The following is a 15,610-nucleotide window of genomic DNA, read 5'->3' on the forward strand; positions in this document are numbered from 1 at the left end:
ATGTACATTGTAAAGCCAGACTGAACACTTACTGGGGCAGACCATTTGAGCCCCTTGTGTGCGTATATGCTAACTACGCTGAAATACAAGAGTGTCTGAGAGATGTGACAAAACTGTAGGGGCTTCCACACCTATCTCCATCCTTACAGAATTCCTCACACCAAGACTGGGCTGAAAAGGATTTGCTCCACCCATTCATTCCCTTTACATGCGCTTCCTTCCACCTATTAAGAACAGTAACTACTCACACAAAACACTGAAAGAATAACAAGTTTCAAAAATTCGACCAGATAATCCATCTGGAGTAAACCCTTAGGCTGCTGAGTTTAGGGAATATTACTACCACGCAAGGTGCTTGGTGCGGGAACCAGTCCATAATGTGTACTGCTCCCAGTCCGCCCCTATGTAAAGTAAGGGTGAGGACTCAGCTGCAGCACTATGCCCTGCCTTACTGCAGATGCCCTTACCACCACTTAGGAACTTACAAGGAGGTTTACAAATGAGTCCAAAAGCATTATTTACAACCAGCATAGGAAGCTATTACTAAATGTCCCTCACCTTCCTTGCGTCTGATTTTACACTCACCTATCGTACTCTAGTGTGATACTCCACGCCCTCTACCAGGGCTTGAGCTGTCCCTACTTGGTATCAACTACACTGCGTTATTTTGCAGAGTCTGGGAGAAGTACATATATTTATGTATATAACTGCTTTTGCACATAGACTAGGACAGAGCTTACATTTAAAGTCCTGCTATGCCATACTTTCACTGAGAACTAGTCAAGTAAAAACCATAAACACTTGCATGAATTATGAAGATCTCATAGTCTTTATTGAGACAAGTTTCCACAAAAGAGAGGGAAAATTTTCCTTGAGTAGGAATTGCAGGAATTGAGCCAAAGTTACAAGGATGACATATCAATTGGTACGCTACTTTTTCTGTTTTGGTTTATGCCCATCTTGCTATAGCTATGACTGAATATGTTAATCAAAATCCTATAGAACTGTACTCATTTGTGTGTGTTTACTTTCTATTTACATAATCATCTTTCAAAAGGAGCATTTCTCCTTTGTGCTAGATGTCTTACGATGTAATTTAAAGTTGCAGTTACCAAAATATCCTATTCTAGCAGTCCCACCACTATCGATTCTATTGCCCGGTCATTACCATAAATTATTATACGGGAGCTAAATATACTTTTCCAGTCTTCATTATGTCCCAACAGTCCTGCAGTCAGAGAAGTCAAAATGTTCCCTGCAGTGTGCCCTAATAATCTGCATTTAGTGTTTTGGATCAAATAGGAGAAATTTCCAAAGCTTAAGGGCCTTCACAGAGAATTCGGGGAACACATAATTGCAGAGTGCCTTAATTTCAAAAATAGGATTTGTGTGTCTGTAACACAGGAAAAGCCTATGGAAATGGGCAAGCACATACACTGATACATATCTCCATAATCCGTGCAAAGCTACAAATACGTTTTACTACTAAATATGTATTTTAAAGAATATACAAACTTGACTAAACATAAAATCATATGCTCAACTGGTAATGGGTGGGATGGAATGGAGTAGCTGATCTGGGGTGCATTTTCAAAAAAACCCCCAAAATTAAGAATAAAACATCTTCTCAGTCACTTCTGAGGGGCGAACAGGGCATGAAATACCAATCCGCGCACAAAACGTGTTTACCTCTGGGCCTCTGCTTCTTCTGTTACTTCTTCTGTTTTGAGAAGACAAGCACGTATCACCTGTCTGTAGGCTATGAATGTTGTCTAGGCATCTGTTATCTCTGCTTACTGCTGAATTTCACCCATTAGCACTCAAGAGTATGCACGACCAAAGTCTCCTTAAACTCAGCATGAAGTGAGTCACAGGCCTGTGGTTGGCCAGTTCCTTGGGAGGTGGTTTCACTATGGGACAACAGCAGGATTTTAACTGGCTCATAAACAGGGGTGAAAACTTTGTTGTATCCTCCAACCCGCTGACTATAGTAGTCGTCAAGTATCTGTGCCGCCCTCTTAAACTATCTCAAGGACCTGATCTGCCAAGATCATTATAGTGCAAAACATCTTATTTTTAGCAATTTCTTCAATTTGCATAAGGATGTTAGCATGCCTGAGCTTGCTGGTTGTAGAATGAGTATAAAAGGACTCAGGAAATGCTGTAGTTAATGGTGGCATAAGAACTGTATCTACACCACATATACGCACTGGAAAAAAAGGCAGCAAGCTGATAGATAACCATGCAGAAAAAGCAGTGCATATATGAAAACCTTCTTCATTGCAAAGATAACCTTAACAGATGTATTTCTGGCTATTCATTCTCTCCCCTCCAACATACTTGTTTTTCAGAGTTTGCTTTTGCATTCCTAAAATTGAAGCTTTACCATTCAATGGAAATAAGAGAAAGAATTAACTGGAAACAGGTGATTAGTTTTGGGTTTTTTTTTTTTTTTTGCATCACAAGTGATTATTTGTATTCTTCAACTAAAAACTTTGTGGGCTTATGTAAAATGTGACTACAAGAATGGCATGTATAGGTAGCATAATAATTGAATTCAAATGAATCATTTCATACTTGGGACTTTTAACTCCACATTACAGCAGAACCTGTCTTAGCAAACCAATAAAAGGATGAAAAAAAATATACATTTCTACCTAGATGGCTCTTTAACAAAGGTGAACTAGACTTTTTGTGAATTAGCACAGGAATATTTTTGAATAATCTCTGGAGATAGTAATTTGCCTAATATTTGGAGAAGTTTTGTTGTAGCTACTGCAGAGTTTGTTGGAAGATTATATCAGATGAATTCTGGTTTTAGACCTCTTGTGCTTATTAAATACAAAGCATAGTACAAAAACTGTGATGCGAAGAATAAGTCTCTCACTGAGCTGCATCAGCCAACTCACTGTCAAAGACATTGTTCTTCAATTGCATCAAGTACATAAAATCACTAAGTACTGAAAATGTCAATAATTGTTTTGTTATCTAAATTTTATGAAATATATAGACAACTGCAATTATTTCATTTCAAATGGCTGAAGATTGTTGTTACTTATTTTGGTTTTAGACTATTAAAAAATCTAACTTATTTACTGTGGCACTCCTTTGATCATCATATACTTATGTAATTACACAGTTCAGACGAACAAAAAACCACCACAAAACCTCTTCGCTATTTATAACGAGCAATCTTTAACATTCACCCTTCTTTTTCCACACCGGCTAGTTAAAGACCTTATCCATTTAAATAAACAGCTTCATCATATTTTTTTCTAAATATAAAGCATGAGCTATTTTCAGGCCACTCAAGGGAAGTCATGGTGTGTAATATCAAACTCTTTGATTTGTTGCTAGCATATGCACTGCAAAATGTCATCTTGTCCTGCTGTTAATGGTCATGGCCAGAGAACGCTTATGATCATTTCTGATTTAGATGACTGATTTCTTCACACTCAAAATCATTTCAGTAAACAAAAGCAGAGAACATAATACTGAATTTGAGTTTGAAGAACAGTATCTCAGACCAAGTCTTCTCTTTTCTCTGAAAAGTCAATCAGATTAGCAGTGTGCACTTATACAGCTCTCAATGAATACACACTAGAAGGAAGTTGTCTATGTGGAATGCAGAACCGTACAGTCAACTCTCGGTTGTCTGTGGGTGTGTAACCCAGGTTGCAGATTAGCAGTGCTATGCTAAAACAAAGCAGAAAAAAAGGAAAAACACCCACCATTTTTCTTTGAATTTCTGGTCTCACTTATTACTTCAGCTTAAAATCATTCCTCGATAAATGTAATAAACACAGGAAGTTCTTATCTAATGTGCACACGCTTTGTGTTACCTGTGTTTTAGCTTTATGCAGGTTAGTCTACTCCATTTCTATTTTCAATAATTGAGAGCTGACTGTGTAACTATGAAAGAGCCCAGCAAGTCATAGTTTTATTCGACATTTGCTGAAAAACAATTTTTTGTCAAAATACCTCTCTAATTCACCTCAAAAATCACCAGAGTTCTTTTTTTTTTTTTCAACCCGTGAGTAATAACGGCTTGCTGCAATACTGGACTTCTATTTATACAAGTAAAATGTTCATATGCTTGAAAGGCAAAGCAAAGCCAATACAAATGAACAAACTCAATGCGCTTAAAAGGAGACAGATACAGTGGACTCCTCTGCCCCCAAGGCCTAGAGACTGACGGAAAGCCATTTTATAATACAATTTTGTAGCTGTACCAAAACCCTTGCATTAATTGGCTAACTGCACATTTTATTCATTTAGAGGGTCATTAGTACTGCATATGCTTTAAAAAAAAATCATATACTCTTGGGCAATGCAACAATAACAATGGTTTCTTTATGGAGTCAGGAGAGGGGAAGTTGTCTCCTGCTGCCCCCTCCCCATTCTCATTGTTCTCTGCATAACCTAAATAGCATCTACTTCACGACCAAAGCCAAAAGACAGAGATACCCAGTGCACTACCAAGCAAGTGATGACACCATGAACTACAAAGGCAGCTGGAAGGAACTGGTGGTCTCTCTCTGTCTTCAGGAAGAGAATCCAGACACTGAGAGACCTTGGGAAGCTGCTGCAGGAGCTTAGCTGGTGGGGAGGAGGGATGGCTGAGACATTTTCTAACGAGCAGGAGAAATACAAGACTCAGTATATGAAACATTTAATCTTGAAGAAAGATTGATGGAGAGGCTGCCAAAGGACCAGTGGGGCAATAGGGCCAGGCAGCCTTTTCTCCAGTGAATTCGTTCTTACTCCTTTTTTCTGCCACCAGGAAAATTAAAACTACTAACTTCACTTTACCCATGAGCATTAAAGATCAATGCAGATATAAAATAGGTGATATTCTTTGCTATTTTGAAAAGAGCAAACTACCAGCCCTGTATTGCTTTGGCAACAGTTTAACTCCTGTACTAAAATGAAAGCAAAAGCCTTTTCACACTGTGACACATCAGCGTACTGAATTGGAATAAACCTTCTTGGTCCTTTGAATCTATACCCTAATACATTAGGTTTGACATGATGGCTAGGACCAAAATGACATCGTTGACAAAAACTGCAAGCACTGCTTTAATTCATGTACACATGTAATTCCTGTGGGAATCTCTCTAAACTACTTGATATCCTGTGCCAGTGAGTTCCACTGAGTAATAATTTTGCGTAGAACGTTACTTCATATGTTGCTTTTTAATTTCACTGAACATCCCCTTGTTCTTTTAACACCAGAGAAAATAAAAGGACATACTTCTGTCACAAGACTTCTTACTGGAACAATTACAAAAATTCACTTCTTAAAAAAAAAAAGTACTTCTCCTCTGTCAGGTAGCGATACAGTTGCATATTTTTCAGCTAGCCAAAGGAATTAAATTCGTATCAAAAGAAAAACATTTAGCAAAATATTTGCTTTCAGACTTGTTTACTGTTTATTATTTTAATTTACATCAGTTACTGCTTGCAAAACTTCCAGGGAAATAATTTGAAATTGTTTTTATTTTTTTTTTCTTTTCCCACTGCATAGTAAATACAGCCTTCTTAGTATTTCAGAAGCATAGTACTATAGAAATGTTAGGGCCTGCTTCTGCTCCAAATGAAGTTAATGGGAAAACACCAACTGACTTTATTAGGAGTTAGGTCAGGCCCCAGATTTGCAGCTTTTGAAATTTCATAGTTGAAAATTTTCCAGCTAATCTTCAGAACCGACTACTTCTACAACTATAACACTATTTACAACTTTATTTATATGTACTTCTTTATTACAATATGTAATATCAATGTTCCTTGTAAAGGTTACTATTTTATAGAAATTAGACTGAAGTTATTGCCAATCAACCTTTTAATAAACTTAAGTGGGATAACTTTCAGAATTTTTCTCAACACACGATTCAGTTTTTATTCACTCTTGCTATCTTTGACAATTGCTTAACTACCTTAATTTCAAAGCCTTTTTCAGTGTAATAAAAAAGTCCTTTTGGTAGAAGTTTATTGGTCCCGTTTCAAATTATGTTCTGAAACATTCTTGTACTGACGAGGACTCATTATTTTAGCAATTTTTTTCTGTTTCAACACAGTATATAAAGCCATGCCTCTCAACCAATCAACCTCAGTATAAAAGTGTAAGTGAGGTCAAACAGATTGCTCACCAAATCTTTGATCAAGTTGTCTGATCATATGTAGACACAACTCTCTGAATTGTTGCATATGTTGTATAATGTTATCATACAAATTTAAGCATTTCCGTTATTGACTGCTGCTTGTGTATGTATATATTAACTTGCTGGTCATAAAACTACAACAAAGGACAAGATATGCCAATACTGAATTAAGACCTCTAGTCTTGTCTCTCCAAAAATTAAGAAAAATCCGTGTTCTTTATGATTGACCAACTCATGATGTTGTGCTTCAAATATACACATTTTCCAAAATTAAACTGAAGTTAATGTCAAATACTGTGTTGTAACTTTAAATATAACTGACATATTAGAACAGATAGATGGGTAATTATGATAAACTACACAATAGTGCTACTGTAGATAATATCATTTATCAATCCTGTGGTCCCCATCATTCATGCATTTACAGTTTGGGAATACAGTGACTGCAAAGGATAATAATTCATAATGGCTACATTCTCAGTACTTCATGCTAGCTCACTAGACAAAATAAAAAAGGTTAATTGTATAACTGGAAAAATGTAAAATTTTATTCCAAGAAAATTAACAAGCTACACAGGTAAATTTTGGCAAATGCAACTTTATATTGAAATCCACACATCTGTATCTTAAAGAAGGAAAGACTCACAGACTCTAATGTATTTCTAAAATACTAAGAAATCATATTATATGCTTTCACAAGTTAAAACTTAAATAATTTAAAACAACCAATACACCAAAATGTGCAGAAAATATAAACAAGACTGTGCCTTCAGTAGAATAAATGCTTCACAAATTGTGCAAGATATCATACTAAGGCTGCGGTCTCCCCATGACAGCTGTCTTAAAATATAAACATACATCAACTGCCTGTGTTTCTCAGAACAAACTAGAAAGGGCGGCACACCTAGAAAAAAAATCATATCATCCCAGTGATGTGCATACTGATTTTGGGAACCATTGGAGTAAAAGGGAAAAAAGAGGACTAAGTGATCTTTCATGCACTCCCAAATGACTGACCAGAGTTATTGATTCAATTTTCCTTGCTTATTTGCTTCAATGCTAAACAAAATGGAAGATACTAGATAACCCTTTAAGGCAACATGTGTTTATTCTGAATAATTATAACTGTTCAATTATGACTGGATATTATCATTAACGTTGCCTAACAGACTGATATCTAGCTTTTTAAAAAATATAAATAAGAGTCTATTAAACTTTATACCAAATCAGCAAAAAACACAGAATACAGTTAAATGTTAGTATTTTCACCATTAAGGAAAATGGCATTTAGAAAGAGTAATATATTTGGGAAAAAAAAAAAAAAAAAAAAAGTAAAGTCTAAATCTGAACAAAAATACTGCTTTGGAATGCTCCCCAAAACTTACTCACAAGGCAAACAGATTTGTAAGTGTGATAATCCAATAATGCATGGCACATCTTTAATCAGTTACAGTACTTGAGTCCCCAGTTTTCAGTCTTTGCAAAACAATAATTGTATGAAATGTTTTAAAGGTCTTCAGATGTCTAAAATTAGTTTTATCAACACATTAACCTCATATCAACTTAATTTATTAAGATGTCCAATGCTAATCTTTTTGATGGTCTTATTTTATGTAGTGATATACACAGCATTTAGCACTGATACTTAGCACCTGCTACTTTCATAATCTAGATTTCAACCACATAAAGGAATTCAGGGCAGTAGTTCAGTCCTTTGTTCTTAATTACAAACCTTCAGCAGTGGTCAGCAGGAACACGTTTAGGTTTAAAATAGGATTAGAGGTGAGCTATTGCAAAGACTGCAGAATGTTGCCCAAATCCTTACAACTGCTGACATCCCATTCTTGATTTTCTCCTCAAGACATGGCTACAGGCCACAATTGCTTAGCAGAGAATGGTAGTGTTTCACAAGGCTAAAGATTTACAGATGCTCCCTCATATAACACAGTAAGGTTCCCTTGGTAACCTGGATTTTCTGCAGTAAAGAAGGGTTGTGCTGAAACAGCGCCTCAGCTCCCTGTTGGAGAAAATGCAGACAAAAGGATTGATTCCAGCTTGGGCAAAACTCATCCAGACAGCGGCCGTTAGAAATCCCCCTGGTACTACAGGCCCTCTTGCAAAAACTCTCCAGTAACAGGCTACCAAATAGGGACCCCACAAGGTCAGAAAGAGGAATGTCATGATGTAGAACATTCTGCTGATTCTCTTCTCCATTTTGAACTCATCTAAAACCAGTAGCCTTCTCCTGCCTGTGGTGTTCGCATTTTGCCTGATTCCCAACAAGGTTGGAGGCGTGGGACCCCTTCCAAATCCAGCCAGCCAATTAGCAGCTGCTTGACCACTTGCTCCAGGACCATGAAAAGTCCAGTTCTGGCTCACTGCTGCAACAAACTGGACTGGCTTCATTTTCCTGCGATCGTGAACAAAAAATATCAGCTTGAGGTAGACAAGCTGTGTGGCTAGGAGGATAAGGGCAAGAAGAAGCATAAATCCCAAGGAATCATTAGCCCTGAAGGAACGATGCTGGAAAGTGCATTGGTCTTCCTCCCTAATGAACGAGTAGGTGCCCACATCTAAAACCGGGGGAAAAGCCATGGCTACAGAGAGGGTCCACACCATACAGATAACGGCCAAACAAGTCCAGAAGGTCAGCCTTTTCGTATAAAAACGGTGGTGGGCAATAGCTAAGTACCTGGTGACACTTATGCAGAATAACATGAAAGCGGTGTGAAAGCAGGACAAAACCCCCAAAAAGGCAATCACTTTGCAAGTAAGAGTCCCATACGTCCAAGTAGAGCCATTTTTTACAGAGGTGAAAACAAATGGGAAACAAATTGCAGATCTGAGGATATCTGAGCAGCAAAGATCCAACAGGAAGTAGTAAGGAGCTCTATGCAAGGTCTTATCTTTGACTAGCAAAATGGAGATCAGAAGGTTACCCACCACACTGACTCCTATTATGAAACCCAGTGAAGTCAGTTTCAGAAAAGCTGTTAAAGGAGAGAGATTTTGTAAAATGTTGTCAGCTGCATGGCTGTAGTTCGCCATAGATGGATGGATGATATGTATATTGCCTCAGTCAAGTCTCATGATCTATATATAAGAACAAGGAAAAAATAGATCCATACATCTTACTGAAAATGTAATCCACAAACAGAACTGATCTTGTGTCTAGTCATACAGTACATCCTCTTCTTTCTGATTTGTCATGCCATCAAAATATCTGAAAAAAAATCGAGCTATCAGTTCTTAAGTTAACAAGAAATGATGTCAGAAAGTGCTAACAAAGATGTTAATTTATGGAGAACCAAATGAAGTTGTAAATTTGAGTACTATTGTTTGTTTTTAAAAATCATGAGGCTTTTTTTAATATACTTACTGTTTAGCATGATTGATTATTGGCATTTCACAGATTTGGCTTGTTACAGTTTCAGAACTGACCGGTGCCCCTTATATTTGGTAGCATATATAATTTTACAGTTAAAGCCTCAGAGATTTTATGAATCAAAAGATTCCCAGTTTGCGAGCCCAAGAGTTAATCACTGACATCTTTTTAAAAAATCCCCAAAGACTGCTGATATTTTGACATTACCTACATTTATTTTATGGCTACAGTATTTGTCAATGTTTTAGAGGCAGCTGCTGTGTTGGTACGGATCACACCCAAAGAAACCCTGCAGAATTTATGTTTTTTAACCCAAGTCACCAAAGCACATTCATCACACTGTGTTAGTTCATGCACATTGTAAGAGAAACAGTATTCATTATCCCCCTCCCTTCCTCCTATAAACCATAATTTTATCATTTAGCCTTTCAAATAAACAGGTATGCCAGACAGTCAATAGCACTATGCTTTAGGGTCTAACACCCCCCCCCCCTTTGCTTTAATGCAAATCTTTAAAGCATCAACATAATTCGTAATAAGCAATGGTCAGTGTAAATACTGAGCAAAAATAGGCTACACACCCAAGATATAATGCCCATCCTTTCGGGAGGGATGGTTTTGGTTATGCTTAAATAAACATATAATAAATTGATTTTTTTAGCTAATTAGTGCTCCGCGATTCCCACTAATCCTCCCAGTGAATCGTACCAGAACACATTTCATGCAATAAAATAAAATAAAATAAAATAAAGAACTGTCTGCTGCTGCTGGGGGATTTTTGGGGATTTTTTTTTTTGGTTTTTTTTTTTTTTTTTTTTCTCCCTCCAGAGCCAGGGACAGGAGCCACAGCAGTCATGATCAGGCTCCTTCGTTATTCACACGAAGTGTTTCCTATGCCACCTCGGGTGTACAAAGGATATTCCCACTGAATCCCAGCAAAATCCTTCCATTCTTACCGTCCACAAAAGAGCCTGATTGCTGCTGTGTAAACAGAGGCTGATCAGATCATGGCATCGTTTTAAAACCATGAAATCAGGCTCCCCCTCCCCCTCCCGCCAGCCCCGCCGATCCCCTCCTCCGCGGAGCTGTCCCCGCCGCGCCGCCGGCCCGGCCTCCCCGATCCCGCACGGACACGCTCACAGACCCGCACGGACACGCTCACTGACACACTCCCACACGCACGCACACACACACACACATCTACACCCACCACACACACACTCACGAAGACACCCGCTCCCCGCCACGCACGGCCATGCAGGGCTGGACTGCGCCGCGCTGCGAGGGAGCCCGGGTGCCGCTGCCTGGCAGCCGCAGCCGCCGGAGCCATGCGGGAGCCTCCCGCGGCGGGGAGCTCGGGAGAGCGGAAGAGGCATTGTCTGCGAACGCTTCCATCCTGCCGCTTCTTTGGAAATCGCCCCCCCAGACCCGCTCCCCGAGGCGGGGGGGGGGCCCTCCCCACACGCACCTGCAGCTGCGGCAGCCCCGGCACCCCCCGCTGCCCCAGCCCCTCTCCTCCTACCTGTTGGTGCCGGAGGTCCCCACATGCCAGAGCTGCTCCTTCCCGCCCGCCCAGGGCTGCTGGATCCTGGCCGTCTCTTTTAGAACCTCGTTTATTTTCCTCTGCCGTCTTTCATTATTCTTTCTTGCAATCCTTTCCTTTTTCTTTATTTTTTCCCCCCTTTTTTTTTTTTTTTTTTTTTTTTTTTGCCTCGGTACCTTGACGGAGAATCCAGTCAGTGGCTCGGGCGGCGCATGCTCACTGCGCCCCCTCCCTGCGCGCCGAGCCCCGTCCTCCCCTGTCGCAGCGGCACAATCTCCCCCAGTAACGCGGCGGTAGCTCCAGCCGCCTCAATGGGGACGAGGCACCCTCGGCGGCGGCAGCTCCAGCCGCCTCAATGGGGACGAGGCACCCTCCTCGGCGGCAGCTCCAGCCGCCTCAGTGGGGACGAGGCACCCTCGGCGGCGGCAGCTCCAGTCGCCTCAGTGGGGGCGAGGCACCCTCCCCGCCGGCAGCTCCAGTCGCCTCAATGGGGACGAGGCACCCTCCTCGGCGGCAGCTCCAGTCGCCTCAGTGGGGACGAGGCACCGTCCCCGGCGGCAACTCCAGTCTCCCCAATGGGGACGAGGCGGCTGCCGCCTCAATGGGGGCAAGGCAGCCTCCGCGGCGGCGGCAGTCTCCTCAGTGGTGGGCAGGCAGCCTCAGCGGCAGCAGCCTCCTCAGCGTCGGGCAGTCAGCCTCGGCACCACCACCGCCAGCGGCGGCGGCAGCAGCAGCAGCAGCAGCAGCCGCCTCAGCCTCCTCAGCGAGGGGCAGGCAGCCTCCGCGGCGGCAGGTTCCCATCGCGATGCATAGCCGAGCTGGATTTATTGGCGAGCCTGGGCAAGCTAGCTTGAGGAAAGGGAGGGGGAGGAATTAGGTCCTGCGCTCCTTGTTTATGCCTTTGAACTCCCCCTCCCGCCCCTTTCGCTTAAAATGGGGGCTAGGAAGCGGCCGCCGTGGTGCACGTCGCAGCCTGTCAGGAGAGGGACCGGGCGGTTTCTTCAGCTGCCGCTGCTGGGATCCTCCCGCTCGTTGTTCGTTTTCTGTCCTCCCGATTCCCACCCGGTGGATTCCTTCCTCCTAAGCCCCTGAGCCAGGGAGGGCTCCTGAGAACGCGCCGTGGTGGCGGAGGGCGTACTTGCCGCGGGGCCGTGAGGCCACCGCGCCTTCCCCCGGGCTCCGCTGCCTGCCCCCTCGCAGCCGGTAAAGCGGCTTCTCAACATTCAGCCCGAAGCCGGCGCAGAACTGCAAGTGCGCTGCATGGCGGCAGGGATGAATTTTAATGTCAGCCCGTTCCGCCCGCAGCAGGGCCGGCGTTCCCCCTGGGTGCGCAGGGTGAGAGCGCTGACAGCGGCCGCCGCCGCGGAGCAGCGCCCGAGCCGCTGCCCGGAGGGGACGGGCACCGAGCCGCCCCGATGATGTCATCCGGGCCGGCGGGCCGAGGCGGCGGCGCCGTCAGGCGGCCTGTGGCCTGGGCCGCCGCAGGGGCCTGCCGCCGGCCTCCGCGCCCGCTGGCCCCCGCCCTTGCTGGGTGCCGCCGCCGCGGGAAAACCGGGAGGAAACGGGAGGACAAAGCTGGCAGGAGCACGTCCCGCCGCCCTCCCGCCTCCTCAGTTTTTGCGGGAGTTCGTCCGGGAGAAGCGGGAGCATAAAGACGGGCTTGCCCCGTAAGTGATTCGTTTTGACTGCACGGCCGTTGAGGAACAGCTTATTTTGGGTCGAGAGATTTGGATTGTGAGGAACTTCTTCACTGGGAGCTTCCGCTCAAGTCAGAATAAATCCTTCTGGGGGACAGATTTATAGGGTTGGTTCATAATGTGTGTCACATCTTTGAGACCGCGAGTAGACTACCGGCATTTTTTAAGGCTGTTGTCAAAGTTTGGGTCCTTTTTTTTGGCACTTTCTGAAAGTCATTGGAATTCGTGGCCAAAACACAAAATTAGGTTCAGTAACAGGCTGATCAGGCCCAAGGGTCTGCAGCCACTGGAAAATACATCTGTTTAAAACCAAAATTACACCGTTTCAAGTGTGTTACTTGCTTCAGATAAAATTTATTCTTGAGAAGAAAACTTGCATAAAGCTCAGGTATCACACAATTCTTTTTCTTTTTCTTTTTTCTTTTTTTTTTTTTTTTCCATGAACGTAATTATGATGACTTTGTGCTGATGCTCATCTTTGGGGTTAGTTTCACCTTTAAAAATGTGTATTTTGGGTGGTTATTAAAGTTACAACTTCAATCTGCACTTCCCATGTCACAATCAGCTAAGCTAAGCAGACCTCTCCAGCTATCCCTTTTCTGCTGTTAATATATGTATCCACAGTGACATAAACAGTGACCTTTAAAGTCATTCTTAATGTTAAAATGTGAAGGACAAGGAAGTGGCTACTACACCAGCAAGAGCAGGCACTTTACTGGTCTCCCTAATATAGCCAAGAATTTTCCAAATGCCATGGAAATTAAACACTTGCAATGCCAGATTAGGAAGCAGATTTGTAGTATGTGGTACAGTATGCCTATAGTATGTTCATGGTCAAGGCCTGTTCTTATATTCTGATGTATGATTTTTTTGTTAAACAATACGACACCAGCGTCGTTGTTGTAAAAAATACTCAGTGCAGTAGTTTTTTAACCTTTTCTGTCTGTGCTTTCTCTTAGGGATGTTACAGAAGTATGTGGCTGTGTAACATTTAAGAACTTGCTTTTCTTTTGGACCTGTTGCAGACTGCTTAGAAGTAATCCAAAGCATCAAAAGTAATCAGAGTTCATTCGGTGCTCAATCACTGGTTCAGCATAAATCCATTTGTCATCCCATGTGTAATCTGAGAATCAGTGCTTTAATTTTGTTCAACAAGTCCAGACTGAAGCGATGTACAACTAAGCTAGTTCCCCATCATGGTCAATGGTGAGAAAAAGGTGCTTTAGGGAACAGATTATAGAATCATAGAATCATAGAACAGTTTCGGTTGGAAAAGACCTTCAAGATCATTGAGTCCAACCTGAGACCTGATTGCCTTATTCTGAATCACGAGTCTAAAATACATCAGGTGGATTGCGCTCTGTTCTCTTTATCATGAGGGCAGAGTTAGGCAAGAGAAGCCCTTGTTACAAAGGGAGAGATTCTGGTGGAGTGTGACATAATGCTCTGTTAAGCTGTTGTACCGGGAGCAGGTCACACCCCCCACGGAGGGAAAGCAAATCCAGGAGTCATGGTCTTCGGAGTCTGGGAGGTAAAGGCACGTGTCAGTTAAAGATGGCTCTGGGAAGCATGAACCAGAAAACGAACGTGCAGTCGGAAGGGGAGGAGGAGAAGGGCTACAGAAGGACGGGTGAAGAGATCTGTGCTAACTAGTTCTTCAGAATTGCTGCACTAGGGAGGTGAAAGGCTCAGGAAAAAAAAAGCGTGGGGCCGCTTTTGTTGCAAGGTGAGCAGATTAGGGGTAGCCAAGCAGAATTTCTTGGGGCTTTGCCGTGAGGAAGGATCCTGAACCCAGAATAAACTGCCCGCTACACAATGTAAGGGGAGCAACACTGAGGGCAGCAGGAAGCAGGTTCAAAAAAAACCCCAGAGGACCTGCATGCTGTGTAAGCATCTCAGAGGAAAGAAGTGATTACTTTCAGGAAAGTAAATATCTTTCCCTGTCTTTTTTCGTTTTACTTAAGTCTGCATTTCCCCAAGAAAGAAAGGTAAAGGGAGAGAGTGTAAGTGAAGTGTAAGCATAAGAGCATTCATGTACCCCGTTAGACTTAGCAGCAGGCTGGTTAGAGCTTTCCCTAGAAAATGAGAGCCGAGACCCTTTCCCCGATTTTCTGATTTAGATCGAAAGACGTGAACCATTTCCAGCTTTGGGCAACCCCACTGCAAAGTTATTGACAGTTACGGTACAGAGCTCTTTCATTTTCTCCTGTTGGAGTTATTTAATAATCAAGTAACTGGTGAAGTACTCAGCTTTGTTGGTGGTGCCTGAGGATCCTGCATTCCAGTTGTAATTTTTTGCGATTTAGGTACCATTTAAGAATGACCAAGGGACTGGGGCCAGTGAATTGGGTCCCCTATGTCCATTCCGAGACCAGGATCACCTTACTGGAGAATCCTATGTTGTTATTCTTGGTCTTTGGCATCATCTGCAGATCTGGGCAGCTCATTCCCGATGAGGTGGTGGTGGTGCTTGGGTGCCCATGGCCAAGGTGCCAGGAACTTGGGCACTGGGGTGGGGGACAGCTGAATGCTGTTGCAGAGGGACTTTGTTGGTGTGCTAGCAGTGTTTTGGGTGCTGCTTGGCACCTAATTTAAGGATATGTGCCCTGGAATCCCATACCACAGTTGTGAGCCAGGTGGGGATGCTGGGTAGGTGATTCTCGTTGGTTTGAGCTTTTCCTCAGAACGGAGAGGGTTTTGAGAAAAGTCTGACACTGAGAAATCTCACTAATGGATTCTGAGGTAGAGACTGGGCTAGAAGGCAGGCTAGTGGTGACAAGTAACTATCAGTTGAAAAGGTGGGATGAGATACTGGCCTCGCTGA

At 42.8% G+C, this 15,610-nt stretch overlaps 1 protein-coding gene across 1 annotated transcript; it reads right to left on the reverse strand.

Annotated features, from left to right (window-relative positions):
• Positions 1-8,096: 8,096 nt before the first annotated feature.
• On the reverse strand, positions 8,097-9,209 carry GPR85 (G protein-coupled receptor 85). Its single transcript, XM_086472864.1, has one exon. It carries the CDS (start codon positions 9,207-9,209, stop codon positions 8,097-8,099), a length of 1,113 nt encoding a protein of 370 aa, XP_086328990.1.
• Positions 9,210-15,610: the final 6,401 nt, after the last annotated feature.

Source organism: Leptosomus discolor, chromosome 1, assembly GCF_034619465.1.
Source record: "Leptosomus discolor isolate bLepDis1 chromosome 1, bLepDis1.hap2, whole genome shotgun sequence".
Lineage (NCBI taxonomy): Eukaryota > Metazoa > Chordata > Aves > Leptosomiformes > Leptosomidae > Leptosomus > Leptosomus discolor.

Bases quoted from the DNA above. Each gene is read 5' to 3' on its own strand.
- GPR85 (XM_086472864.1), bottom strand. From the start codon at position 9,209: ATGGCGAACTACAGCCATGCAGCTGACAACATTTTACAAAATCTCTCT.